This window comes from Mchenga conophoros, linkage group LG2 (assembly GCF_057382185.1).
Source record: "Mchenga conophoros isolate Kocher_MC1m ecotype Shallow Benthic linkage group LG2, M_conophoros_male_GT1.1, whole genome shotgun sequence".
Lineage (NCBI taxonomy): Eukaryota > Metazoa > Chordata > Actinopteri > Cichliformes > Cichlidae > Mchenga > Mchenga conophoros.
In genome coordinates, this window is record NC_140527.1 from 22,149,990 (window position 1) to 22,169,213 (window position 19,224).

At 40.6% G+C, this 19,224-nt stretch overlaps 1 protein-coding gene across 2 annotated transcripts in view; it reads left to right on the plus strand.

Moving 5' to 3' along the window:
- Positions 1 to 217: 217 nt before the first annotated feature.
- gabra4 (gamma-aminobutyric acid type A receptor subunit alpha4) overlaps positions 218 to 19,224 on the plus strand; it is a 29,986-nt gene continuing 10,979 nt past the window's right edge. Inside the window, exons 1-8 of one of the 2 annotated variants that reach the window (XM_085288150.1) lie at positions 218 to 324; positions 526 to 700; positions 798 to 916; positions 2,954 to 3,021; positions 3,235 to 3,455; positions 3,959 to 4,041; positions 8,852 to 8,995; positions 9,566 to 9,718. In XM_085288150.1, the coding sequence (XP_085144276.1) occupies positions 612 to 700; positions 798 to 916; positions 2,954 to 3,021; positions 3,235 to 3,455; positions 3,959 to 4,041; positions 8,852 to 8,995; positions 9,566 to 9,718 (877 nt within the window). In that variant the 5' untranslated portion in view covers positions 218 to 324; positions 526 to 611. Of the gene's footprint in view, positions 701 to 797; positions 917 to 2,953; positions 3,022 to 3,234; positions 3,456 to 3,958; positions 4,042 to 8,851; positions 8,996 to 9,565; positions 9,719 to 19,224 lie in introns of both variants that reach the window. The other variant, XM_085288140.1, reaches the window with a different exon arrangement.

Genomic DNA, 19,224 nt, shown 5'->3' on the forward strand with positions numbered 1-19,224 from the left:
TTGACAGCAGGGTGAAGTCAGAGATGTGACTCTTGTGAGCTTAAGCTATTTCAAAGCAGCGCACGTCTAATCTGTGTCCTGACCAAAGGAGGTGCGCGCGTGTGTGTCTGAGAGAGAGAGAGAGAGAGAGAGAGAGAGAGAGAGAGAGAGAGAGAGAGAGAGAGAGAGAAAGCGGGAGAGGAGGGAGAGAAAGAAGTGAGACACTGAAGCAAACAGAGTGAAGAAGAGAGGGAGAGAGGGGAAGGACTGTTTGTGTGCCTGGGTGCTGAGCAGCAGCAGAGCAGCTTAGATGCGGACCAGAGGTGACCAGGGCTCGGGGTGAAGGTGTGTGCGCGTATGTGTGTGTGCGTGTTTGTGTGTGTGCGCGCGTGTGCACGTGTGAGTTTGTGTTGCGCGCCTGGCAGAGAGACTGCAGGATCGGGAGGAAAAGGGCTCTCAACTTCCCTCTTCCTCTCTGCGCCGCTCTGCCCTGTGTCGCTCCCTGCCTACTGCTCCTCTTTCCCTTTTTTTTACTCCGGGACACAGGCAGCTGCTGCCGCTGGTAGTGGTGCTGCTGCTGCTGGTGCTGGTGGTGGTGAGATGTGAAGAGGCTTGAAGTATGGCATGCAAGGATGGTTTCTGCCAAGAAGAAGGAGATGGTGACAGCGATGCGCCCCGCGTTTACTCGGACCCTCTTCTACTTTTTCTGTTTGCTGACTTGGTGAGTCTCTGTCCGCGGTGCTGAAACCTGCCGCCGAGCTGTGTTTTCAGCCCTCAACTTACAAGTATCCCGATTTTCTTCTTCTTCTTCTTCATAGTATGAAGAAAATCTCTGCGCAGACAAAAAAGGATGAAAGGATCTATCCGGAGAATTTCACTCGCATTTTGGACCGACTTCTGGACGGCTATGACAACAGGCTGCGACCTGGATTCGGAGGTATTTTAGAAAAATGCGCACTATTTTTGCGCACTATTGAGAGTGTTCTGCAATAAAAGTAGTCATATCAGCTATGTAACCACTCGGAAATATCCAGAATCTTCAAACCACCAGGTGAAATTTTATTTCTTCTGTAATTTATGCTACTTTTTAAAAATGTATTTTTAAAAGCCATACCTCGTAGCTCTAACCACATTATCGAGTAATAAAAGCATCCGGTGACATCTTTAAACCACTAAAAAGGGAGCTTCGCTTGTTATTGGACTTTTTAATGTAAGAGAACGTAAAATGTACTCTAAAGATAGCTGCAAACTCACTGCTGAGCAACAAAACACCCCATTAGTGTGGTTTAAATCAAGTCAGTTCCACCCATAGTAATCATACTACACCCCTGAAGCGCTCTAAATGAGCAGAGGGAACAATCCACTTGCTGAGGGAGGCTAAAGATTTCAATTTTGGTGTATTCTATTTATATAGCTCACAGCTGCAGTCATCTCAAGGCACTTGATACTGTAAAGTAAAGCTCCTGCAGGGGTGGAGAGAGAATGTCATTGATCTGTGAACAAGCACTTGGTGATGGTGGGGAGGAAGAACACGTTTCTAAGAAAAAAACATAAAATGACCATCAAATATGCCATAATTTAAAAAAAAGTGCACTTTTATTTGCACAGCCTAACAGTCTACAGCCTGAACCATGAAATAATTGCCAGAAAATTCCAAGTTTTTGAAACTGGTTTTTATTGAAGCTGAGAAATTTTATGTTAAATGGACGGCTACTTGAGCACTCAGAGCACTTTACACAACATGCCTTATTAATCCATTCATACCCATTCATGCCAACACCTTTCTTTTTCTATGGCAAAGTGTTTTCTTTTTAACATCCATACACATTCACACTCTAATGAGGTAATCTAATAATAGGAAGGTTGGTGGTTTGATCCCTGGCTGCTCCGGTCTTCATGGGAAAGATGCTAACCCCAAGTTGCTCTTTGATGGATCCAATAGAGTCTGTCTATGAATGTTAGACAAAAAGCACTTAACCAAAGAAAAAACAGTGCTCACATGTGCTTGGGTATGAATGGGTGAGGCAAGTTGTATAAAGTGCTCTAAGTGCTCAGGTAGAGTAGAAAAGTGCTATACAAGAACTAGTCCAGTAACCATTTACCAGTTAACACTCAGAGAGCAACTTGAGGTTCAGTTTCTTGCCCATGAAGAAACTGCCCAAGAGTGAAGAAGCCAGGGGTTGACCCACCAACCTTAGTAGACAGCTCAGCCCAGTAATTTGCATCAGATTTGCATCAGACTGCCATTTCTATGCAGCTGTTTTAGGTTTTTTGGGGGGGGAAAATGACAGGTTTCTAAAACTCATCTGTCAAATATGATGCACTTGGCATTGCAGGGTTAAGACTGTGAAATGAGCATGAACGCCTTAGTGAAACTCTTTAACAGCATGGGGGAAGTAGAAAGCCAACGACATGCATGACATGTTTTCATGGGAACATTATGGCAACATTTTAATGACCTTTTTCTCTACAATGTTTTATGTGATTTGCATATGCAACATACTGCTTTGTGGTTTAGTGTATCACAACACGAGCGCTGCTGAGTTGTGCACAAGCCTGGTAGTTGTGCCCACTGAAGATGGGCCTCTGAGCTGGCACGTTTGAGTGAGTGTGGTTACATAATTGTGTGTATGTCAGCACACAAACGTCCTAATGCACAGTTCAAGTTCTAAAAGTACAGTTCTGGGTTTCTACGGCCATATTTCTCAAAGAGATGCCTCACTGCTGGTTGTAAAGCAGCCTGTCAGCAGAGATGTTCAGACATGCAGGCGTACCAGCTTCGCTTTAAAGTGAACAGAATGGAAACAGCAACAAAGGTGCTACTGCTCTGGAAGAGATAAGTTACTGCAAGGCTTTTAGATTGGCTAAACAAGTATGAATAGGACTCCTGTCTTTTTATGACCGCGACACTGAAGGATTTACACCAGTAAACGGTCATTAAACGTGACACTTGTCTGTTTCATTATCTCAACAGGTCCTGTGACTGAGGTCAAGACTGACATTTATGTGACAAGTTTTGGGCCTGTCTCAGACGTTGAAATGGTACCTATCCTATCTCATGTTTGTTTATGACTTTCTTTTTGTTTATTCTAAATTGAGTGTCAAACTACAGAAGACACAGAGATCAATACTTGAAGATAATGACTATCTTGCTCAACCAAGAGCCACTCAACCAAGCCTGCTTTATGTTTGGATGAAAAACCGAAGCAATTTCTTCCAGCTGGTCTTATTTTTGGTCCTTTTTTCCCAACGTAGGAATACACAATGGACGTATTTTTTCGCCAGATGTGGGTAGACCGGAGGTTGATGTACGAGGGCCCGATAGAGATTCTCAGGCTGAACAACCTGATGGTAACAAAGGTGTGGACACCGGACACCTTCTTCAGGAACGGCAAGAGGTCCGTCGCTCACAACATGACGGCGCCCAACAGGCTGTTCCGCATCATGAAGAACGGCACCATCCTCTACACCATGAGGTACTTATATATTAACTCGAATAATATGCCAATCTACAGATTGCAGCCAGCTCTAATTTTGCATCCATCTAAAAAGCCTGCTTGTGTTAGTTACACTTCATGTATTTGTTTTCTCTTTTTAGTGTTTTTTGCTCATTAAAATGGGATAGGAGGGATGACAGACTTTGTTTGTTATAAAGCAATGAAAGAGATTTCCTGTGAAATCAAAAACCCGCTCTCGCTGTGTACACAGTAGAGAGCTGTGTGGAGGCAGTGCACATGCCAAACTTTCACATTCATTCAGGAGAGCAGTTGATTGTTTGATAGTAATTGGCCTTTTTTATATAAAGATCAGCAGAATCAATGATTGCATAGCAACAATTGAAAAACCACCTTTGTTTGTTTTAAAATACCTGAACAAATAGAACCATGTAGGCAGTAGTTTTTGGTGTACCTTTAAAAGAAAGCCCTTATTGCCTTGTTATTGGTTCTAAGTCAAACGCTTCTCCTCTGTTCTGCAACAGGCTGACGATTAGCGCCGAGTGTCCCATGAAGCTCGTGGACTTCCCCATGGATGCACATGCATGCCCCCTCAAGTTTGGCAGCTGTAAGTTCTTTATGTGTGAGTTGGTGACATCAGCATCAGAAAACTTTATTGACACACAGTTTGCACAGTTGCTTTGTTACAACTGCAACATATATAGTTTATAAAAGGGGGAAATTAAGTGGAAGTAATAGTAACAATATGACATATAAAAAAAGCATTTTTCAAACATAAACTTATTGAAAACATGCAAAAATATGCAAACAGATGAACAACACTTACAACACCAGGAGTTTAGTGTAGAGTACTAATGTAGATAGATTAGATGAAACTTTATTAATCCCTCGGGTGGGTTCCTCCGGGAAATTCGGTATATGTACAAAGTCAGTATTTTATCCATCCATCCAATAGGATTTATTATTAATATTAATGGTATTATTTAAATATAAACTAAATGGACAGAAGCTGAGATGAGGAGAAAGACATGATGATTTATTTTCTTTTTATATAGCTACATCATGACAGGAAATAAACGGTACCATTTTAGTGAGCCTCCTTTCAATGTTCTGGCTGTGCTACAAGAGAGAAAACAGGAAGAGGCTGCTGATTAGGTCTGACAGGACAAAGTGATCCAAACATGCATGTAAGATTACTGTTAACCTCTAATATTCCTGCAGTGCCTTTGAATGAGGAAAAGGACTCAAAGTTTTAAAAAATCTATCATTTTATCAGAATGTGAATTCTGTTCGTCCTCAATGTTTTGTCAAATGATTTTATTAATAAGTCATTATCACAGTGAAAATTTGTACCTGAGTAATAACATAACATAACAGCATTGTAGCATTGTAAGTCTGTTAGTTTGGGAAGACGCGAGTAATGTAAGTATAATTTTTAAAATTAAATACAACAATTAGTGATTTGTAAACACAATCAATATCCAGTCATTGTGTATTCTCACTCTGTTGCATGTTTGAGAGTCTAACATAAAAATAAACAAAACGCTGCCTGACCAACTCGACACAGAGTAACTCAGTGTGACAGAGAGTGTAGAAAATCTTAGTTAAGATTTTTAATCTAAAGCTGAAATCCTGGAATTTCACCAGCACTCCCACTTTGGACTTTGCAATACCAAAGAACAGCTGCACACTATGGCAGATGTACACAAAAGAAAAAGCACTCTGAAATGATCATTTCTAAATGGAAAGTGAACCATCAAAATACTTCCAGTTAATTAAAAAATAATCAGTTTCATCACCTCAAAAAGGAAGAAAATGTCACAGCAATGTAAAATACTGGAGTAAGTCAATTCAGTTAAATTAATTTTTGAGCTAAACATACAAGAGTACAGTAGAAGTGTAAGCAAATAACCCACTTCTGGTTCTTTACTTCTTGTAACTCAGATAAACTTGCACATTAAAACAGGTGGCAGTGTAATGAGCGTGTAATACGCAAAGATCTGATGTGAGTTACCTGGATGATTATTTTGTAAATCAGTTGTATTCCACTCTTACACAATTGAAGTGACTTTATTGAAAGGACAAAAAAAGCTGGATTCTAAGATGAATAGTGTGACAGCTGCTGTGTAGCAGTCGGTTAGGATAGCGTGACCACTTTATAAACAACCAAATAAGAGCGTTTAGACTGAATCTGAATCTAAACTAAGCAGAGTGGGTAAAAAAAGAGAAAACACCAGTGGAAGGCTAAGACAAAGAAAATATTGTCCTAGCTCAGTTCATGAAGCCACTTTCCTCCTCTTGGTACTGAAATGGATGCTGTGCTGAAAAGGAGCGCTAAAGAGCTGAGCAGAAAGCGACTAAATGCTATAGTTAATAATGAAACGTTTCATTCTTCATCGTGAACAATAAACGCCCAACTCAGCACCAGTGTTCACAGTGGGCCCACTGGTCAGCAGAAATGACTTATTTCAAATAAAGGAGCTTCTCAAAAAACGAGCAGCTGCGTCTTATCAGAGAGCAGCAGCGATTTGAAGATTACATCTGCAAGAGAAAGGAGAGGAAAAAAGACAACGAGTTTGCCTCTACACCCGCTGTCAATTACCCAATCTGGTGACATTGCGGAGGACAAATTCACATTCCTCGGTTATTGTCATCCCCCCTCCTCCCGTCCTTTCACCATCCTGTGCTGCTGCTGCTAGCCTCCAGTCAGGAGGAAGCAACCATGGATCTGATGTGGCCTGAAGCGAGGGAAAGGTCAGAATCCCTTCCTCTGCCTCAGGATAGCGCAGACCTATGCAGCTATTTTCCATAGCCGGTGCATGTGTCGATGTGTGCCTGCGTGCTAATTTTCTCGCTGTCTGCCCTGCCTTCATTTTTCCTCCATCTCTCCCCCTCTCTCTCCTCTCACCGTCTCCTTTTTCTGTTTCTCCATCTGGACTTGTGTGCACAGGCACTGCGTTCCACTCCATGACACACCAGAGTCATTTCATTTTGGCAGCACAGTTGGTATCCTGCCGATACGGAGTCCCATAGGGAGTGGCAGGCCAAGACAACTGGCATTTTGTTTTGCATTCGCACTCTGGTCAACCTCGCCAGTGAGAATACAGAATACAGAAAAAAAAACCGCACAAAAAACAAAATAAAACAGAGAGGAAGCAACAACGGGGAATAAACAAACTTGTAATATAATGTGTGACTGTTACAACTTTAATTAGACACAAAGTGGCAGCTTGAGTCTTTACTAATTGGACAGTTTTACTGTTATCATATATTTTTACTTTCATTTGTTCTGATGTCATGGTGTGGTCCACAATTACCAAAATAGATTGTAAAACCTGCACTGGAATCATTTTCTTTATGCAGATTAGTGAATTATTCATGCTTGAGTGGAGGTGAGATGATGAATCAATCTGGTAGAACCAATAAAAAAATTATTCATGAAAAGTTTTTGGTGGAGACTTCTTGTCTGTTTTTGTTGTGATTCACTTAGAGGGGACTGTCTACATTTTTACACCTATAAAACCTGTTTGAAACAAAAAGATATGTTTTTGACAAACTTTACATTTTCATATGTAAATTTGAGCTGGCACACTGAACTTCTCTGAGACTAAATAAATCGAGCATAACATTCAGCCACTAAAATGTTTTTCTGTTCAGAAATACAAGCAAATAATTGCAAAAATACATTTTTCTGCTTTTTTGTAAAACAGTACATACAAAACATAAAAATTTACTTTGGTAATTACCAATTTACTACTGTTACTGTAGCGCAGATGAGGCATAAACCTCACACAGGATGGTGATCTAATACTCTGCATATTTTAGTTGCATTTTACTCAAAATGATTGTCTCATGTTTATTAAGGGTGAAGAAACATATTTTGAGTGTAACAGGGACATTTGAGGCCCCACCCAACTGCTCTTTTCTGTTTTGAGAGGGGCAACCAATCAGCCAATCAGTTCCTCCAAATTTTCATTTCAGACACAGGATGAACTGAGGGGCAGCACTAAGGCCCAGTGTAAGACAAATAGGGATTGATTTTAATTATGAGTCATGCAAAGCTATTCTAGTAGAATCTAATAATAAGAATATCAACTTTATTAACAGGAACCTTTAAAGACCTCAAATGTAGGAATATTGGACACGACTTAATTAATTGAATTATCTATAACATATCCTACTTAAAGCAAAAAAAAAATTATTATATTAATCAATTATTAGTTTATTATAATATATTTAAGCATTAACATTAACGTTGATCTTTTTTTGTGTGTGTGTTTGTTTGCTTTTTGTGTTGCTTCATGGGTGGACATGCAAATCAATTTCCCATTGGGGACAATAAAGTTACCGTTGAACCTTTATCAACAGACAAAGCAACAACTGTAGAGATAAAGGTTATTATCAATTTGAGTTAGTTGTCTTTTCTTTAAATTTAGGCAATAAAATAAAGGCAATATAATACATGCTGCATATAAAATATATTAATTCAACTTAGTTTCACTACACCAACCCACCAAGGAAGTAGAGCTTGTCTTTTAATGGGAAGGTTGGTTCACTTCCCAGTTCTTCCAGTAAGCATACTGATGTGCTTTTGAGCAAGATAACAAACTCCCAACCTGCCCAAGCATCTTTCAGAATAAAAGGCTTGGAATAAAAACGCTCTGAGTAAAAAAGTGCTACATACAGTTAGATCCACAGGTTTGTGGATAATTTTGCCTCTGTACATCAACACAGTGGAATTAAAAGCTGAAAGTCTGCAACAAATTCATCTTGGATTTTTGAGTTCAAGTTCAAACAAAATAACTGGATTCATTACTTTGGAATGATGGCCATTTTTATACATAATCCCTCCAAAAACGTATGAACCTAACCGTAAGCAGCCACGTCACCAGGAAAATGAAGTCCGGGTAAAAGCTGGCTAGTAAATGAAAACTTGTGTTGTTGCACCGGCCCAATAAATGCAGAAGTTTAGCAGCAATTTCCACAACAGTTGACAACAGACAAAATAACTAATGTGTAGCTCGTTCCTAATGGTTTCTGGTTTAATGCACTTTTACATAACAATATGCAGAATTTGTTCCAGGAATAGCAACCCCATTATCTGAGAAGCAAAAGCAGAAGTGCTAGAGGATGTAGCATTTATCACATATACAAACAGTGTGAAGAATGGCAATCCAAAGGAAAACAGGAGAAAAGTGGTAAAGGGGAAAAGGTGCTATTAACAGCTGGTTGGTGACAAGAAGAAATCTACAGTGATGATAATGTTTCAATTATATCAAAGTAAAATCCTGCACACATATGGACAGTTTACAGTATACAAAGAGCTGCTTTCTTCTGAGCATCTTGTTTTTCTGCTGCACTGCTCACAGCTTACAGTCAGTGACTCATGTCGGTGTGGCTTTGCTGTCTGCCCACAGATGCCTATCCTAAAACGGAGATGATCTATACTTGGACCAAAGGGCCTGAGCATTCAGTGGAGGTCCCTCCAGAGTCCTCCAGCCTCGTTCAGTATGATCTCATTGGCCAGACGGTCTCCAGTGAAACGATTAAATCCATCACAGGTGAGATTTGCTCATCCTTTCACCGTCCTGCTTTATCAACCGAGTTACAGTGAACGCTCGAGGAATAATGGGACACTGCTGTTCATTTATCACTTTTACAAAAGAGTCTGCTTTTTTATGAAAAGAAAAGATCCACATCTGTCTGAGCGCATTATATTGAATCATACTTGGAAGATTTGCCAAGTCTACACTGTGTTTCCACAAGACAGATTTGGGCGTCGCATATTGGGGGGATATAGAGTTTTGACACTTGCACAGACATGACAGTGGGTCTACTGGACCATGGCTAGCACACAGTCTTGTGAAATGAAACCCTCAAACATCATGCGTTGAGACATTTCAGAGCCAGTTGGCTCGCAAAAATACTGAAAGCCCCACACACCACACCAAAAAAAAAAAGATTTTAGCAGCAGAAAGCTACAGCAGAGTGCAAATGGACACAATGTAGAAGTGAGGGGAGAAAACCAGATCAAATGTGACATCTGTCTGGAGCTGCATTAATGAAATCTGTCAGCCTGCAACTTCAAATTCTTTGTTAATGAAACTAATTCATTTCTGTTGATCCCCCAGGTGAATATGTGGTCATGACGGTCTACTTCCACTTGAAACGTAAAATGGGCTACTTCATGATTCAGACGTATATCCCCTGCATAATGACAGTAATCCTCTCCCAAGTGTCCTTCTGGATAAATAAAGAATCAGTCCCAGCGCGCACAGTTTTCGGTATGTAGACTTCACACAGCATTCATGCTGCACTGCCTTTCTGCTCCTCTCTCTCTCTGTTTATTTGGTGCCTGCATGCCAATGGAGCAATCAGAGCTGGAGTATCTATTCAGTCAACACAACAAGGCGATGCTTCAGCACGCGGTGATTACGGGAAACAAAAAGTTTCCCATTCTATTTTATTTTCACCTCTTACAGTAATTCTCTAAAATATGTTTGGCTCAAAAAGCATTTACAAGCAGTAATACTGCACGTGTGGTTGAAATAAACATTTTTAATCAGATGGGGAAAGATGTCCTCCTTATTGTAGTTGCTAATGACAAGCTTTATTTTGGCCATAAATAACTTACTTCAAATACAAAACTAAACTGGAAACAAACCAGGACCAGTAACTAGGAAATGGCTGAAAACACAGAGGAAAACACACCAGGGAGTAACGAGGGAATGGAAAACAGGAAGAAAGCACAGCTGGGGCTAATCTGAGGCCCTTTCTCAATTCTCAAGTACGCGAGTACGTACTCGCGTTCTCGGCAAGTACGGATTCGCCGAGAACGTGTTGAAAACGAGACTAGCAATGATAAATCATGATGAAATCAACAACAAAACACAAAACCCTGGGTCACCGATCCCGGACCAGGACAGCTACAGTCACACTAAGTCACAAAATTACTGCACCAGTATGGAACAAACTTATGATGTTTTTGCCTTTGAAATGGTTTATTTAAAGACCAGGTCCACAATTTGGTGCATCAAGATGGTGATAATTAGGTGGTGTTAGTGTGCTATCAGTTTGAATGGAGTCAAGTTGGCAGCTACGTGCAGTCTGTTTGTGGCGATACAGCAATTAACGTTCACAAATTAGCCCAAATAACAAATCTGTTGCTTTCTGCATCGACTGAAATTCACATTGACTAAGATGCTCATAGATCTGAAACAGAAAGTCCTCCACAAATAGTGACGTAGTTGCTGCAAAATGCAGATTTAACTGCAGAATTACACACAGCAACCTTGCTTTTATATAGGAACATAACCAAAATACAACCAGCTGAGTTGATGGACTGATGGACACAGACCGACTCAGACTGACTGAAAAAGTTGTCAATCTGCGTTTATGCGTTGGACAGAAATTATTTGCAAATGTTTGAGTCCAAGGGGGACTTTAATTTTGTGGAGACAGGTTGCCTTCCAACAACTACCTGTGCAATCACATTGTGACCAAAAGTGGTCTTCCACAGATTGAGTGTACTACTTGCAAAAAATGCCATGCAGTCACCGGGTAACCATGAATTTTTCCTAGATGCCGTCCAGTTTTGTCTCTAGTGTGACTAAGTCCTTTACACTCTGTGGGATTTCCAATGAGCTTTTCTTGTCTTAAGCTCTCTTTTTCAGTGCTGTGAGCTTTAATCTGATTTCCTATTGTGAGTCATGGGTCGGCCATTTGTTTGTTTGTTTGTATTTGTTCTGTGTTGTCTAAGGTCATATGGCTTGTTGATGAATTTCACAGTCAGCGCTAAGACTACCGGCCCTGTTAGCGGTCACGTTAAAAACCTCCACTGTCAAACTCGACATGATCAACAAACTTCTGTTATCTTTTCATTTGTTCTGTAACTTAATTTATAGCTAATTTTATTTGCTTACAGTCAGCAAAATAAGAAACTCCTTCTGAATTCATAATTTAAACGGTTTGTAAAGAAGTGAACAGTCTATTATTTAAATTTGATTAAAAAAAATAAAAATAAAATAAAGTGCAGCCTTACCTAATGTCCATCCGACTGTTACTCATTTTATATTAAGATTTAAAAATCTAGTCGGTATTGGTATGAAGAGTAACCTTCAATAATGGTAATAAATCACACAGCAATAGGACATTCATGTAGTTGTAAAAAGCATGATAATATATTAAGTAATCCAAAGTATTCAGAATACGTTACTCTCATTGAGTAACTTACCTGTATACGTTACAAAATACATTTTGGGGCATGTAATCTGTAATCTGTAGTGGAATACATTTGAAAAGTAACCTTCCCAACAGTGAACATGACACATAAACCAGGGGACATGGATAACTAACTAATACAAACTAATAATAATACTAGGACTTAGTGTTATCTCCTAAATAATACAACCCTTAACTTGACAATAGCACATGATATTAACATAAGAAATCAACAATTCAAACATAACCCAAAATCCCCCTGACAAAAATAAAATTACTTCTCCTCAGTCTCCTAAATTCAGTGCATCCCTTAGAAGGAAAATAAGAAACATAAATAAAAAGAATTGTACCAAAACGTAACACAAAATGAAATTGACAGGGGAGTGCTTTCAGTTTTGCAGTGTGCTGCATTTCTGTTAATTAAAACGTCTTTGCAGGCGACACTGCATTTCTTCAATTGGCCTAAGTACATCTAAAAGCAAACAAATAAAATAAAGGCCATACTAAATTCATTGTTGATGTAAATAAAACTCAAAGTAAAGTACCTGACCTATCTACCCCTGCTTTGTGTACTGCACATGTTTTGTCACTTAGTTGGGGAGGGAATAACATCTTTTTCCAGTATGTTGACCATTTTTCTGAAGCCTTCTAGGGTCCAGCTCTTTGCCTTCTTTTGTGGCAGACATTTGAATTTTGTTGCATAATCTGTCTTTGAATACAGTGGTACTCCTCCAGACAGAAAACAAGCAGTGCAGTGCAGGGAACAGCTGTGATTGGCACATGCAGACTTGAGGTGAGGCGCTGATGTAGGGAGCACTCGATTTACTTTTGCTTTCCATTTTCAGTATCGCTCAGTAACTGTGGGAAGCCAAAATCGTGATTGAGATTAAACTCTGATTAATTGTGCAGTCCTAATCCTTAAATACTTGCCAATGAAACTTTCGTTCGATAATATACTTGATCCAAATTCTTGCTGGTCAAAAGGGGATTAAATACGTTTCTCCCTCACTAAAACTTGGATGGGTTGAGAACGACTCTGTGTCCCCCAGATGAGTTGGAAGAGGTGGCCATGGCGAGTCTGCTTTGACTGCTGCCCCCGCGACCTGAACTCAGATAAGCAGAAGAAAATGGATGGACAATCCCAGATCACGTTCTGCCTGTAGTACAGTCATTAAAATATTGCATTTTCACACCAGAGCTACTCTATCATTAAAGTGCTCTAAAGCAGGGGTGCCCAATCCCAGCCCTCGAGAGCTACCGTCCTGCAGCTTTTAGATGCATCCCTACTCCAACACAGCTGAATCAAATGGTTTGATTACCTCTTCAGCATGCCATCAAGTTTGGCAAAGGCCTGATAACAAGCCATTCATTTGATTCAGGTTTGTTGGAACAAGGATGCATCTAAAAGCTGCAGGACGGTAGCTCTCGAGGGCTGGGATAGGGCACCCCTGCTCCAAAGTGTTGAAGAAAAAAGTCTTTAACAAGTTATATTTTCAGTCAGTGAGTGCATCTTTTGTATCTGTTACTCCGCCCCCCCCCCCCCCCCCCCTCCCCTGTAATATGCAAAACTGCACTGGTTAAAACAAACAGAATCAATGTGATCATAGAGGTTTTTGTTGGTTACAGTAAGGTAGTCACAGGTCAGCCATCAAGCAAACCAGTTACTTTATTGATCACTATATTTGATTTATGAATATGAATTGAGATTACACCCAAATATATAGTGTATATAGTATATGTTTGAGTAAATTATAAATAATTAGTTTGCTACCCATACTAATATCTTGCTGTAACAGTAAAAATGAGCAGATGTTCGTCAGACTTCACAGAACTGCTACAGTTCTTGCTAAAATGAAGGTGCATTGATCAAAAGCCAGACCCAATGGAAGGGAAAGTTGGATGAAATTAGCACAAAATCCATCTGTCTTCCTAAAAGCGAAGTGGGCGAGATGAACATTACAAACAATAGCCTCCCTGCATGTTGGCTGCTCATAGATGTGCTGCAAAACCTGCTTTCAGTTTTTAGCCTGTAACCCAGTTGCGTGCTATCCATACTCCCATGCTACACTGTTTGGGTTTGCCCTAGAATAGACTAATTAGTGTGTGACAATAGACATGTTGTCTATTGAATGATAGTGGCACTGATGCTTGCCGCTGTTTGAAAGTATTCCTGCATTGCTTTCAAGAGAATTAGCATTAACTCATCACCATGACTAATGACAAGCTAACTAAGAGAAAACCAAACAAGTGTCAGTGGTGATTAATGATTCTGATTTAATATGCTGACCGTTCATGATGCTGCACAGACGTCTGCATAAAACCACACGTGGGTTTATACAGTAGTACTGACCCCATGTATGAAATCCACACATCTCCTCTATTGACTGGCATTTTGTTAGCTAGCACTCTGTCAAATCATCATAACATACTCAGACACCAACACAACCAACAACCCACCCCACCATTTGGTTTTAATAAAGGTGTCACGCACACTGCAACATCACCTCTAAGCATTCATTTGGTATAGTGAATGCTTTTGCCGTCAGCTGTTGAGTTGCTTAGTGAAAAATGATGCTGTGTGGCTCTCTCTCTCTGAGTGTCGCTCAGTGTAATATAGCACGAGCGAATCACTGCTGCTCTTTTTCAGCGGACAATGTATCTGACAGTCCTGCTGCTCTACCCCTGCCTCCCCCGCCCCAAACTGTCCGGCATGACAGAGGCATCACAGCAGCCCAACTATTGACGCATGAGTCGAGCCTTTGAGACAGTGGAGTTCTGCTGTTATCCGCTGCTTTTCAGCCGGCGCGTGTGTGACTGTTTGGGTTGGAAGGTGGTCTGTGTTTGGATTTCTCCTCTTCTTCCCTACAGCCTCTGTTTTGACTTCCTGCCTCTATGACTCCACTGCAGTGACCTGTTTTAAGCCTAAAAGAAGCGGTTTGTCAAGAAGACAAACAGGAGTGGAGTGAGGATTAGAGCTCAAGCTTCATGGTTTCAAATAGAGTCAAGATAAAAAGTACACTTAAAGTAAAACGAGTGTTTCTTAAAGCCTCAAATTATAACTTTCTAGACTTTTGACATTTAACAACTCCAGTGATTGTCTCAAATCAGAGTTTATGGCCAGTAATCGTTCTGGAAGTCCCAAAGTGTAATTGTCCTTTGGTCTATGAAGAGGCACACATTTATGATCCTACAGTACATCTTCTCTGTGAAAGTGAAGACAAAGGACCATGAGTTTCGATTAAGAGGTTACTCTTGTGACATCAGGCGCATGTTTCCTTAGACACAATAACTGGTCACGAGAGAAAACTATGCGTTCCTCGACGAGTTGGAGAGTCGTGCCATGAGGTTGGTGGCTGCTTCTGGGAGAAACTAATTGCAAAGAAGGTGCTACATCAAAAACTACCCTGTGATTGTGTTGATTGCAAGAGTAGAAGACCCAAGTGCAGACAGAGGCGAGGAGACAAAAGTGGACTTAACGAAAAGCGAGCCTTTATTTAGGGCTGAAACTCACGAAAATACAGCAAGGCTAAACTGCGGGAAAACCTGAACATAAACTGGGAAACTATGACTATGACTTGACTGGGAAACTGTGAGAAGGGGTAGGGAAGGTAACACAAACAACGCGACGCTGAACACAGGAAGACGGAGGACTTAACTACACACATGAGGTGATGAGGAGACACATGAGGACACAGCTGACTAGAATGAGACATAATGACAAAGGGCGAGTAAGACTAAACATGTAGTAACAAGAAACACAAGGTAAAAGTAAAACAGGAAACATGGAGACTAGACATGACAACACAAGCTTAACAGACCTAAAGCACATGACAGACTAGAAAAGAACCCAAACACAGATTGCTGCGGTCTTTTGTATTTTGCATAGAACATACCAACTTCTCTGCAAACTCTCACCAAATAGTAGTCAAGCAGCAGTAACAACAAGTTCAACATAATCTGGAAATGCAGACCATTCACCTTCAAAGTAAAAGCCCTGTCGCATTTTTTCCCAGTGAGCAATGGTTGTCAAATAGTAGGACTATGTAACTGAAGGCTTATTAATTCGACCCTACATGGTCACATGTCCAAAATGAGGGAAAAGCAAACATTAGCAATCACAACACCTTGCCCGACTATCCTATGAAGCATACTAATTCATGCAATTTACTGTATCTTCTTATTTAGCTACATAAGTAACAGTCTATACAGTATATTCAGATATATGCTGCACTTGTTGTTGCACAGCTGCTTTCACTCTTTCTGCTTCCTGCTATAAGCTAATAACCTCAAAGCTTTATGTTCCTGAAGTACCAACATGAAAAAAACATCTCTCTATGCAGCGCTTGGAACAATCAAGTATCCAAACCAAGCATAATTATGGTGAAAGAATGGCTTCCGGATAATTTCTCTGATTTCAGCGACCCACACCATACTTTGCATTATATACATAATCAGTTCCAGAGTCAGTGAAATGTTTCCACGAAAGCTTTAATTTTAATTTTAATAGAAAACACCCACTGTTTCATTCTTTTGGCTATGTTAAGAAAAGCTCTCTATTAGAGGGTAACGTCCTCAGTCTGTGGCCTTGAGCTGCAGTTCACCTATCAATGTCATCCAGCTGCTTTTGACTGACAGGTAATTATATGGCGGTCACGTCCGGGCAAAGGAGACATGCGTTTATGTTGGGTAAGGGCTGTGACGCACAGATTGTTCCAGATCTTTGGCATAAAGGGGATTTTCTCCAAATCACATTATTGCTATTGGTTAATAGTACCAAGGGCGAGTGACGAGCGTCAGGCTTATACGGTGACCTTCTGTTATTGTAGAAGCCCCGCATAACCTTGGGTGCTGGTCAGACAGGTGTCTTGTTTTATTTTTATGGTCCCTCGCTGGGTAGTGCAGCGACAAATAAATGAGAACACATGACATTCAGTCCCGGTGTCTGCATGAACCTCAGTCAATGTGTCCTCTAGCTCTGTGATGTATAACCTTTCTTTATTTGAATTATTTCCACAATTTGAGAGTTACCAGTGTTAATGTGATATACAGGGTGGGCCATTTATATGGATACAATTCCATTTTATTACAATGTATCCATATAAATGGCCCACCCTGTAGTTAGGAAACTGCAAGCTCACAGTGGCATAATATAAGTTAATGCTTAGTTATATAAACAGTATTTGGAGGTAGAGCATGCTGACCATTGCTTAGATGTCTTAATTCATCTGCTGTATAAAGACCTTGACTATCTTTAGCAGGACTATGATATAAGAAATTAAGTGGGTTGGTACCAAATTATTGATGGAAGTGATTGCCAATGAGACTGGAGAATACAGGGAGTGCAGAATTATTAGGCAAATGAGTATTTTGTCCACATCATCCTCTTCATGCATGTTGTCTTACTCCAAGCTGTATAGGCTCGAAAGCCTACTACCAATTAAGCATATTAGGTGATGTGCATCTCTGTAATGAGAAGGGGTGTGGTCTAATGACATCAACACCCAATATCAGGTGTGCATAATTATTAGGCAACGTCCTTTCCTTTGGCAAAATGGGTCAAAAGAAGGACTTGACAGGCTCAGAAAAGTCAAAAATAGTGAGATATCTTGCAGAGGGATGCAGCAGTCTCAAAATTGCAAAGCTTCTGAAGCGTGATCATCGAACAATCAAGTGTTTCATTCAAAATAGTCAACAGGGTCGCAAGAAGCGTGTGGAAAAACCAAGGCGCAAAATACCTGCCCATGAACTGAGATAAGTCAAGCGTGCAGCTGCCAAGATGCCACTTGCCACCAGTTTGGCCATATTTCAGAGCTGCAACATCACTGGAGTGCCCAAGAGCACAAGGTGTGCAATACTCAGAGACATGGCCAAGGTAAGAAAGGCTGAAAGACGACCACCACTGAACAAGACACACAAGCTGAAACGTCAAGACTGGGCCAAGAAATATCTCAAGACTGGTTTTTCTAAGGTTTTATGGACCGATGAAATGAGAGTGAGTCTTGATGGGCCAGATGGATGGGCCCGTGGCTGGATTGGTAAAGGGCAGAGAGCTCCAGTCCGACTCAGACGCCAGCAAGGTGGAGGTGGAGTACTGGTTTGGGCTGGTATCATCAAAGATGAGCTTGTGGGGCCTTTTCGGGTTGAGGATGGAGTCAAGCTCAACTCCCAGTCCTACTGCCAGTTTCTGGAAGACACCTTCTTCAAGCAGTGGTACAGGAAGAAGTCTGCATCCTTCAAGAAAAACATGATTTTCATGCAGGACGATGCTCCATCACACGCGTCCAAGTACTCCACAGCGTGGCTGGCAAGAAAGGGTATAAAAGAAGAAAAACTAATGACATGGCCACCTTGTTCACCTGATCTGAACCCCATTGAGAACCTGTGGTCCATCATCAAATGTGAGATTTACAAGGAGGGAAAACAGTACACCTCTCTGAACAGTGTCTGGGAGGCTGTGGTTGCTGCTGCACGCAATGTTGATGGTGAACAGATCAAAACACTGACAGAATCCATGGATGGCAGGCTTTTGAGTGTCCTTGCAAAGAAAGGTGGCTATATTGGTCGCTGATTTGTTTTTGTTTTGTTTTTGAATGTCAGAAATGTATATTTGTGAATGTGGAGATGTTATATTGGTTTCACTGGTAAAAATAAATAATTGAAATGGGTATATATTTGTTTTTTGTTAAGTTGCCTAATAATTATGCACAGTAATAGTCACCTGCACACACAGATATCCCCCTAAAATAGCTAAAACTAAAAACAAACTAAAAACTACTTCCAAAAACATTCAGCTTTGATATTAATGAGTTTTTTGGGTTCATTGAGAACATGGTTGTTGTTCAATAATAAAATTATTCCTCAAAAATACAACTTGCCTAATAATTCTGCACTCCCTGTAGTGCTGACAGACAATTCACAGGAAGGGGCATATACAGTTAGGTCGACAAGTTTATAGACAGTGACAAAATGTTTATAATTTAGACTTAATTTAGTCTTTACATCATCTTATGGATTCTAAATCAGACGGTCAAGATGTGACGTTTTAGGTTTAATTTGTCACTTAGTACAATTTTTACTTTTACTTACTTTTTAATTGTGCAAGCAATAATAATAATAATGAATTGCATTTATATAGCACTTTACAATTCCACTATTCAGTCACTCTCACATTCACACACTGGTGGAGGCAAGCTACAGTTGTAGCCACAGCTGCCCTGGGGCAGACTGACAGAAGCGAGGCTGTCACGGTCTGGAGGGCAGGCCGTGGGGGATGTAGGAGAAAGGACCCAAAACGCAGACTTAATGGAATGAACAGTGGTTTATTTACAGTGAGGTAATTGTACACCACACATTAAATCTCCAAAAGTGCTCCCTTGACTCCCGTGACGTGTCTTCTCCCAAGTGCTGGTATCCCGTGCTCTCTGCCCCTGTGCCTTCACACACCCCGTGTGTCTTGCAGTCCTGTGTTCCACTGTCCTCCTGGGGAAAAACACAGACACAGCCGTTATGGCACCAACTCCGGCAGGCATACACTTTAACAACACTAGAAACACTGACATGGAGTCTAACT